General features: G+C 43.4%; 1 protein-coding gene across 5 annotated transcripts in view; it reads right to left on the bottom strand.

Moving 5' to 3' along the window:
* The window catches only part of dnah9l (dynein, axonemal, heavy polypeptide 9 like), a 30,991-nt gene that overhangs the window by 503 nt on the left and 20,618 nt on the right, over positions 1 to 9,870 (bottom strand). For 3 of the 5 annotated variants that reach the window (XM_027285794.1, XM_027285796.1, XM_027285797.1), the window contains 32 exons: positions 9,656 to 9,817; positions 9,383 to 9,442; positions 9,117 to 9,290; positions 8,838 to 8,984; positions 8,551 to 8,664; positions 8,200 to 8,343; positions 7,599 to 7,781; positions 7,446 to 7,451; positions 7,046 to 7,147; positions 6,595 to 6,729; positions 6,307 to 6,480; positions 5,993 to 6,125; positions 5,771 to 5,873; positions 5,493 to 5,615; positions 5,210 to 5,414; positions 4,830 to 4,994; positions 4,610 to 4,750; positions 4,188 to 4,358; positions 3,980 to 4,102; positions 3,688 to 3,881; positions 3,446 to 3,594; positions 3,004 to 3,131; positions 2,645 to 2,782; positions 2,400 to 2,489; positions 2,131 to 2,322; positions 1,895 to 2,014; positions 1,464 to 1,523; positions 1,049 to 1,231; positions 750 to 932; positions 534 to 649; positions 256 to 368; positions 7 to 147 (listed from right to left, as the gene is read on the bottom strand). In XM_027285794.1, the coding sequence (XP_027141595.1) occupies positions 7 to 147; positions 256 to 368; positions 534 to 649; positions 750 to 932; positions 1,049 to 1,231; positions 1,464 to 1,523; positions 1,895 to 2,014; positions 2,131 to 2,322; positions 2,400 to 2,489; positions 2,645 to 2,782; positions 3,004 to 3,131; positions 3,446 to 3,594; positions 3,688 to 3,881; positions 3,980 to 4,102; positions 4,188 to 4,358; positions 4,610 to 4,750; positions 4,830 to 4,994; positions 5,210 to 5,414; positions 5,493 to 5,615; positions 5,771 to 5,873; positions 5,993 to 6,125; positions 6,307 to 6,480; positions 6,595 to 6,729; positions 7,046 to 7,147; positions 7,446 to 7,451; positions 7,599 to 7,781; positions 8,200 to 8,343; positions 8,551 to 8,664; positions 8,838 to 8,984; positions 9,117 to 9,290; positions 9,383 to 9,442; positions 9,656 to 9,817 (4,372 nt within the window). Of the gene's footprint in view, positions 1 to 6; positions 148 to 255; positions 369 to 533; positions 650 to 749; positions 933 to 1,048; positions 1,232 to 1,463; positions 1,524 to 1,894; positions 2,015 to 2,130; positions 2,323 to 2,399; positions 2,490 to 2,644; positions 2,783 to 3,003; positions 3,132 to 3,445; positions 3,595 to 3,687; positions 3,882 to 3,979; positions 4,103 to 4,187; positions 4,359 to 4,609; positions 4,751 to 4,829; positions 4,995 to 5,209; positions 5,415 to 5,492; positions 5,616 to 5,770; positions 5,874 to 5,992; positions 6,126 to 6,306; positions 6,481 to 6,594; positions 6,730 to 7,045; positions 7,148 to 7,445; positions 7,452 to 7,598; positions 7,782 to 8,199; positions 8,344 to 8,550; positions 8,665 to 8,837; positions 8,985 to 9,116; positions 9,291 to 9,382; positions 9,443 to 9,655; positions 9,818 to 9,870 lie in introns of those variants that run through there. The other 2 variants (XM_027285798.1, XM_027285795.1) reach the window with 2 other exon arrangements.

The raw sequence follows: 9,870 nt of genomic DNA, 5'->3' as shown, positions 1-9,870 counted from the left end.
GTCTACCTTCCATGTAAAGTCCATATACGTATGCACCCTCTCTGGCCGGTTGGTTGAACTCTTCCTTAAACTTCTTGGTCACATCCACTGTCAGGTTCACTTTATCCAGGGGCCACTCGTTCTTACGTGCCAGAGACTGCATCACCGCTGAAAGGCCAGAGCAGACGAGGTGATGCAAGAGAAAAGAAATAGATGAGGAGAGAGTCACGAAGAGATTTTAGTCAAACCAAGGTAGTATGAACAAATGCGAGTTACCAGTGAGGAAGGACTGTGGGTTGAAAAGTCCAGACAGCCAGACAACACTAGGCAGAGACAGGTCCTGAGTCCAGCTGTCGAGCTCTTTACAACGCTGCAGTACATCATTATACCTGACACACACACAAAGAGAGAGAGATATATATATACACACATATATTTCTTACAGCTGCTGCCTATGGATTCATCCATATGTAATGTATAACTAAAGTATATCATACACAAAATGTATTCCTACATTTTTAAGTTCACATACAGACACACTGACACACACATACCATATAGCCAGGCTGTAGGTGGAGGGGTAGGCCAGCTTGGTCCAGGTATCAGGGACGTTGTCAAAGAACAAGGCTGTCTGCAGCTTCTCCATCTCAGAGGAGATGGCCAGTTCACCCTTTGACAGACATATTTAACTGTCACTATGAATGCACAAAATCAAAGGAGCCAATTTTAATAATTAATGTCGAGGGCTAAACACACAGGTATAAGCACACCTTGAGTCCCAAATCAAGCTCCTTGAGTGAGCGCCGTATCTCAAAGATGAGCGTGTTCATGCGCTCACACTCCTGGAAGCAGACCAGGATGTACGGAGACCGTTCGGCTGTCTTAGAGGTGATGTCGGACATGTTGTACTCCTCTGGAAGCTTCTCCAGCACCTCATCTAAAATTGTTTTCACCTGATGGGAGGGTGGGGTGAGCAATTATCAGAATTAGAAAATTATAGCGATCTAAAATTGCTGCCATTGTGAGTAATTCAGATTCAAAGAAATAAGAATTGAACGCGGATAACTACCTTCTCCTCCAGGGTCTGTGAGGCTCCCTCCCCCATCACGGCATCAGGAGACTGCAGCTCCAGCAGAGTGTGGAAAAGGTTATCGGACGTTACTGTCAAGAACTCAATTTCTGCGTTGGGGTGCAACCCATAATGCACTGGGCTCTCATGGGGGAGCATTTCATCTATGAAATCATGGTAGCCCTGGAGATGTAGGGAGAGGGAATGATGCATGATTATTGTTATTTATTCATAACAAAATAGACTATAAGAGTGTTTTACTGTCAGACATTTTACTTTATGGACTGTCCTTGTGAGAATTGAACTTTTAATCTTTATAAAAAGTGATTTACATCAACAAAAAGACAGAGTGGTTAAAAGTTCTCATAAGTTATGAAAGTTTTAATGAAATGTTTCCTCATCTATCACTAGTTACCTGGTAGTCCAGGTTGGAGGGGACGACAAACCCGGGAGCCAAAGCAAGCTTCCGGTCAAACTGGGAAACAAAACAATTCTTTTTTAATTCAGATCTTCAACACAATACAAAACGTAATTATCCCAACCCAGGTAGCCAACATTTCCTGGCCTTAATCTAGTACGTCTGGTTGCCAGACACGCAGACACTTGGATGTGCAGTCTGGCCCAAAAGTAGCCAAATTGCTTCTAACTGGAGCTCATTCTCAGCACAGAATGGCTCTGCAATAACAAAAACATGCAAAAACACACAAATCTGGCAGCCATACACTGTCTGCACCAAAGCCAGTTCACATTTAGTTCTCTTCTGCTAGAATACAGCCTAGTTTTCAGACAGTCAGCCAGGATTACATTCACATTTTCTCGCTTTGTCTTTCTCCCTCGTGAACAAACCTGGTTGGGCTGCATGTACTCTTCCAGGTATGTTCTGCACAGCCGTCTGTCCCAGTCATCAGTGATGTGTCCTCCATACATGATCTCCCCAAACAGATACCTCAGGTCCTCCCACGGCACCTTCATCATCACAATCGTTATGAAAATCACTGCCAATGCAGTCATCACCTTAAATCATTCTTGTCATGCTGTCATGCACCATCTCATCCACCACCAACACCACTGACACATCCCACCTGTGCGTTAGCCTCCAGGTAGTTGTAGAGGACGTTAACTGATATTGTCAGGTCTCCAGTGTTGAATGGGTACTTTCTATTCCAGCCCTGGGGTCCAAACTTCCTTCTCTCTGCCACACAGGCATGGAAATAACACAGGGAGAAGAGGATGGTCTTAAACTCCTGCTCACGGCTGCACTGGTCCAGGATGTCCTAGAAAGAGGCCAATGAATAAACACATAAACAAACAAATAGGCATGACTAGCACAAAGCAGACAGTGGAAACCCACCTGGTCAAAGTTATCAAGAGCTGCGTGCAAATTGGCGAGCATGCCTGTAGGAGGTTCGTTTGTGATCTTGATCGCGTTTTCCAGGATGCCCTGAGGAAAACATACAAGATCAAAAGATTCATGTATGTGTTTAAGAATTGCAGTGTACACTGCAGTAGCTCTGCAATGAATGGGAGTCTACATTTATTACACTTGTGTGCTTGATGCATAGAGATAATCTCCCTGCATGTACATGCAATCTCTACCTGTGGGATAATGTGTTCTTGGGGCGTTGATGCCGGCTCAGCGCTCATAAACACTCTGTAGTCTGGATGACTGCCTTCACAGCAGCGCTCCAGGAGCTTCTCTAGTGAACCCAGCCAACGACCAACCAGGTGGATGTTCTACAGGGAGCGTGGACGAAAACACACAATCAAAATCTAGCATAGTAAAAATAGATTATTTAGAGTTTCGGTAACAAACAAAACTCCCTCAAATTCTAAACTTTCTAACATTGAAATGATTCTCATTTATCATCCAGACAAATATTTCTCTCCCGTGAAAGAATATTATTTCTATCTATCTAAACATTTAGAGTAAACTGATCTCTCCCTTCCAAACAGACCTGCAATATAACCCAGTGACCTTCCTTAGCAGCCTTTTCCATGGCAACCTCGGCCACAGCTTCCTGGCCCTGGCCCAGGGACACGTTGTGAAGCTTCCCAAGGTCGATAGTGAAACCCAGCTTCCCTCCTGAGAACACACAAGGTTGAATTTTAAGTCTTTCTATATGCTGATGTAGACGAAACTCCATGTGAGCAAAATCAAAATCTTTATGTCGTCATACTCATGACACTGAAATACATTCTTTATCGTTACTAATCATTTGTACAGTTCCAAAGACTCCCCATAAACCTTTTTCTTATTTTCTCTGCATTCATCTAATCGTTGTATTGTCACAATGCTATTGGCAATGTACAGCGACACTTCACAGAACACAGAAACATCACTATACTGTTGTTGTTGTTATATTGTGAGTGCATGCAGTCTGTGCATGTTTACAGTACCCAGTGATTCCACGTCTTTAAGTGGGTCCACCCCTGGGGAGAGGATGAAGAACACAGGTGATGCAGGACCACTTTCTCTGAAGGACTTTGCGAATTCAGTCTTTCTGCCCTCTGTGTACTTCACCCCAAGCTTCTCCTCCACAAAGTTCCTACAGTGTGAAATAAGAAGGAATAGTCTAAATATAGGAAAAATAGGAATCACTGATATATGAAAACACAAGAGGGAAATAAACTATCCTCACCTGAGAGCATAGGTCATGCGGTCGGGTCTCAGGGCTCTCATCATGATGAGTTTCTGCAGGGAGCTTTTTCCTTTCCACTCCTGAGGAAACTTCTCTTTCTCTGGACACTCAGACTCCACCATCTTCTTCCAGCGCTTAGGAGAGCCTTCAATGTCCCGATCCAGACCACGAAACTCATCGGTGAAACTCATCACCTGGGCAAAGACACGGGACAGCAATATTGATTATATGATTTATGGATGTGAGAGAGCAAAAACAACACGTGTGTGTGTGTGAGTGTGTGTGCGTGCACCTTGATGGCACTCCACGCAGAGTTGGAAAGAAATTCAAGGGGGCTGACATAGCTGTGTTCGATGTTAAAACGTAGCAGGAAGTCCAGCTCTCGCACATTTATCTCCTTACTCATCAGGAGCAACTAAAAGTGAGAGAACAATGTCAGGGACTAAACACACACACTCTCTCTCTTTTCAACACACACACACGCACACACGCACACACACCTGGAAGGCTAGCTGTGCAGTAAAGGTGAGCTTGTCTCTCTCAAATAGTCCCCTGCTGATGTAGTTGAAGGTGGAGTAGGTAACGCAGTCTATGAGTATGTTTACTCTGCTCTTCACATCCTCAGCGGCCTCCGCCATCGCCACCGCCTTGTGGAAAACCACGTTAAAGGCCTGAGAACAAGAGGCAGAATGGGTCTGGAGGAACTTTCAGTTGATTTTTTTAGTTGGTCATGATCACTACAAATTTCACCTGAAGCTATATATTTTTCATTTTATGTTATCCAGAGTTTACCACGTGATCTTTCTTAGGCATTATAGTTTTATCAGGAGGAATTCGTTTACACAAGTTATAACACAGAGTCAATATAAGTGTCTGCTGCTTTGTCCATTCCCAGGCTGTCAGTCTGTTCTGTACTCCTTACCTTGAGGCTGAACTGGTACATGGCGTTGATCTTGTTGAGATCGTTCATTATAAAGTAGAGAAGAGAAGCTCTGACGGCAACAGGGCGATAGTGTTCTCTGGCTTCGTTTATCATCACTTCATTAACTTTAGCTTCCAGGACCTCAGAGGGAAGAAGAGATGGATTGAGTAAGAGATTTTGTTGGGATGCAAAAACTAAGCGCACACATTCACCCCGTTACCTTCATCTCAATCTCAGCAGCTGTGTGCTTGGTGGTTTCAAGCTTCTCCACCAGCACGTTGTCACCCAGGAAGTTACTGTCTGCAGCAGACAGCCTGGTCAGCAGCTCGTCCTCCAGGAGCTTCAGCTCAATCTTGAACATGTTCTGCTGTTTGGTCAGTTCACTCTGCAGGGACGGGCAAAAAACATCAGCACAGATTTAATTGAATGTTAGAATGAAAAAAATCTTTATAATCATTATAATGAAACAAAACCGGCAAAAGTGGTAAAGTTATCTAATCTAAAATACCTCTTACCAATTTTACTATTATAATAATGTATATTATAATAGGAACAGACATTATAGAGGAAAAGAAGATCCTAATAACTGATTTAGCCCACCTTGAGGTGCTCCAGGTCAGGTCTTTCCTGATTCACCACCTGGGCCAAGAGCTGGTCCTCCAGACCATCCCTGGTCACAGTAAAATTAATGAGGGTGGTCTGGGCTTGAATCTCGGGCTTGTAGTGAGGATTGGCCAACTTGGTGTGGAGGATGAGTCTGAAGCCCGGGTGGAAGAAACACTCCTTGTCTCCAACTTTGATACAACTGTGAGAGCGATAAAAAGCGTGAGAGGAGAAGGCAGAAAAGAGGAACACATGCTCGTGTGTGCACCTCTCGTGTTACCTGCCCTTCTTGATGGTGTGTCGTCCCAGCAGAGGGTCAATAACGGGGTCGATGGTCTCCTCGAGGTTTTCTATGAGGACTGTGTCCCCTGCTACAACAGCCTGTTCTATCACATCTACATAACTGGAGCAAAAATGAGAATAAAAAAAAGAACATTTACACAATTAATGTAAGTTCTCCCAAACAGAGAAAATAACAGCACTATTAAAGATTAGTAGACCACAGATGTATGCTGTGTTACAACAAAGGTCCGTAACTTGATAAAAAATAACGCTCACCCTCTCTGCCCTAGACTGATAACCTTGAGGTTGTTGCCATAGCGACTCTTGATCCACTTGATGCCTTGCAGCTGAGGGTCAATGAGGAGAGGCCAGCGCTCACCTGAAGCGATACACACAGAGATTTGAGCATATTATTGAGCAAGCCTGTCATGGCACACTTTATACTGCCTGTTATCGTCCCTGTGATGGTGTGATATAGTATTTAATGCCACTACGCACAGTTAGTGAGGATGGTCGCATTCTGGGTTGACATTTTGTCTCCTGGTAAGCCTTCATTGTTCCACTGGGCCACCATTGCGTCATCTGTCAGCATCAACACTGGATCTAAGCCGTCTGTCATTAGGATGGGAATCTGATGGAGAGATGATACGGACAAATAAGCAAATAAGAAGAGGCGTTATCATGGAAATCTAAACATAATAGACAAGCAGCTTTGGGAATCATAGAGCGAGAACAAGAGTTTCACATTAAATACAAAGATAACCTTATAACTTATAAATATGTGTTATACATAAGTGTTTTAGTATTGTGACCTTCTGGCTGCGCAGGAAGGGCATCCAGAGGTTGTCCAGCAGCTCTTTCCTGTACTTCTTGGAAAAGGAGCCGGCATAGGAGATGAAGGCTGCCGTTAGGAGGACGTCTCCACTGAGAGTTTCCTCCTGTTCATGGTACTGAGCCACTGAGTGGGCCCAGCGCACATTCTCACTCTGAAACATTCACATACTCATCAATCAATACTGTACGTAATGTATAAAAATGAAGACTGTACAGTATTCTGCATTAATACACAATAATGTCCCATTGGTCGCTGCTGTGCCCACCTCCAGTCCTTTGACCAGCCGATTGGCCAGTTCTATTGTCTTGTTGGTGCGGTTGACCTCTTCCTGAAAGCGCAGTTTCTCTGATGTGGCTTTCTCAAATGCTGTTGTCAGAGTTTCCAGGCTGCTATCCAACTCCTAACAGAGACAGGGGAAGAGGAACAGCCAAAAATTTGATGAGTTGTGGCTGTGTAAGTTCCTTGGGTAAAATACCTCATATAAATGTTATTTTAATGCAATGTGCAGGCTGTAAATGACCAGATAAATAACACAATAAAACAAAAACAATAAAAAGATGCAGAGCCAGTACAATCTATAAAAAAAGCTGCAGTCCTTTATGACAGTCACATTATTAAAAGGCAATATTAAAGGCAGTACAAATATATTTACAAATGCAAATAAAGAATGAAAGAAATCAATAAAAAGAAAGGAACAATGATCTAAACAGACTTACAGCCAGTTTCTTCCTGATGACCTCCAGTTTCTCAGCAGCCTCAGCAAGATCAGCATTGGCCTGAGCTAGACACATCCTCTTCATCTCTACCTCACAGAACACCTGTAGACAAAACAAACACACACACATACACACAGATAACACATGAAACGATTTATTATTTGTAGGTATTGATTGCAAATGCAGTACAATTAGCTACACTTAGATGTGTATGTATATTTGAATCAGTGAAACGTCATGTCATTCTTCCAGACATGCAGACAAAACCATGACTTGCCATAACCGTTTCATCATCATTCATATCCCTAGTCCTACAAAATGATTCAAAGTGACTTAATCTGTATGATCACACAAAATATTGTGCACACACTATAAGGCAACAAATCAGAGTTGTACTTACAAATATCTATCCAGGGCAGCACAATAGTTGGTGAGACAGAAAAATCGATCAATCAAACAACAAGACCACAGTGCTGTACGCTGAAAAACATCACACAAACACTGGCTCAGCTCGGTTGACACTAAATATATATGACAGCCGGTGCATTGGTACCTCGTGGAAGCGTATGATGTTGATCACCCAGGCACAGAGCCCCGCAGCAGCCGAGGATTTCTGTCGTACGAATTCTGGGTTGAACTCCGGGTCACTGAGGTGTTCGTCTCTCACACACCTCACCGTGGCCTCGGGGATGTGCTCTTTGTCGAAGTTCACCAGAGCCTGCAGAAAGTCATCCACCTGGAAATGAAAGAGTTTTTTTTTAAACCAGGAGTGCCTCGCTGAGATTTGAAATCTCTTTTATGAGAGGCTGAGACAGCAGCAGCCTACAGTATAAAAAAATATGGAGGTTATAAAATAACTTTTAGTAAAATAGATCAAATATGAACATAAAACTTGAACATAAAGATTCAGCAAATCATATTCAACACTGATAAGATAACAAATATGAAAACATACACAGTAAATATTAATGTTGAATTCTCAGTTGTGTTGGCAGCTGAGACAAGGGACAAAGAATAAAATGCCAATAAGTCATTTTTAACGTGACACAATGTTATTTCAGCAGTTCGGGGGGGTTTATCAATGATGGACTTTTTGGCTGTGCGGTAGCCAGCCATTAATCTAAGAAACGCTTCACATCACTGTAAAATATCACCTTGCTCATGACCATCTTGGAAGCTTTCCAGCTACGATCTTTGGGGATTCGGCCCTGGGGAGAGAGCAGCACCAGAACAGCTGCTGAGACGTTGGTGACAATAGCTGGAGGGTTGGGGAACGTCCTGAGTTCTGTCAAGTTCAACTGGATGAGCACACACAGACACACATAAAATTTTCATGCGGGGGGTTGAGATGGAGCCAACCTGGCAACACATATTCTTTTTGTGTATTTGCACCGTTAGCGATTGTTACATATAAAACAAACTGAAGGAAATAAAATAGAACAAATAAAATAAATCAATTGTGGTGAGAGGATTCAGGTCTATTTATGCACACATGAGTGATTTACCCTGTTCAGTGTATTGAGGGCTGCGTTGGCTGCCTGCAGGGCAGGTTCGGCCTTGGCAAGGTCCTCCTCAGTCTCCTGCTGCTGTTTGGTGACTTCAGCTTGGATTGCTGCCACCTGAAACAAACAAAAAACAAAAAAAAGAAGAGGTGTGATATCTGCTTTGTACTTTAAATGGGTCGCTGCTCCTTCATCACTAAATACACTGCAAACTTTGTGATTCAGGACTTCACATCTATTTTAATGTTGCCTAAAAGCCTCCACAGACACACACACACACACAAGTTCACCTTTTGCTCCTCTTCATCCGCCACAGCTCTCTCTTGGTTGAGCTTATCTGTCTGTTGTCCTATTTTATCTAAGAGAGCCTCTATATCCGTGTTCCTCTGCCACAGCTCCACCTCCTGCACGGCTAGCTTGGCTTTCAGATCTTCTACCTGAGTGAGCCAGACAGGAAGAGAGTGGGATATAAAAATAATTGAAAAGGCAAAACAGATTGGGAGTATATAGTATGCGGACAGACAGAGTAGAGAGTCCGTATTTCTGCGGTATAGTGTATACTCTCTGACCTGTGAGGCAGTCGTCTGCAGTTTCTGCAGGCCGTTCTCTAGTCGTTCCATCTTCTGGGTCAGCTCTGTGCGTTTTTTCCCCAGCAGGTTGCCGTACAGTTTCATAAACTCCAGGAAACTCTTTGGAGTGGTGTAGTTAAAGTGTTTCTCGTTCTGCTGGTACTTGATGTTCACCTGTGTGGTGTAGATAAACAAGAAACCAGAGGGATGATGTCAGAGAAGGTGTCAGGAGTGGCTATCACCCATGGCGCTTTACAATACCTCACCTCATTGACGCTTGTGTGTGCGTAGGAGATAAACTCACTGATAGATGCCCGCACATTTGGCTGCATGGGATACACACAGACAGAGATTTAGGGAATTTGTTACATTAGCAGGCAACAGAATTTAGTTGTTCATATTTATGGATACCTACTTTTCCTCATTATGTTTCCTCTAATTAAGATACAAGTTTCTATTCTTAAACTCCCAAAGAGCAGAGGAAGTTTATACATATGGAAAAGAAAGTGAAGGTATCTGGTTGGTGAATGTGCTGTCACCTCCAGTCCAGGTATTTTCTCTATGAAAGTGGAGCTGACAGACTGCAGAGCGAGCTGAGGCCAGGGGTGGAACCAGTCTATGGCTGTACAATTCACCAGAGCCGGAAACTTCCGTGCACGTGTCCGCAATGTGAACCCGACAGGGGAGAAACACAAGACGACCTGGTGGACAAAGAGGACGGCAGACGTATTTTAAAATCAATGATGAGTTTAAA

The sequence above is a fragment of the Larimichthys crocea genome, chromosome XII (assembly GCF_000972845.2).
Source record: "Larimichthys crocea isolate SSNF chromosome XII, L_crocea_2.0, whole genome shotgun sequence".
Lineage (NCBI taxonomy): Eukaryota > Metazoa > Chordata > Actinopteri > Sciaenidae > Larimichthys > Larimichthys crocea.
Note: the sequence above shows the minus strand (reverse complement) of the source record. Positions and strands in the feature narration are given on the sequence as shown.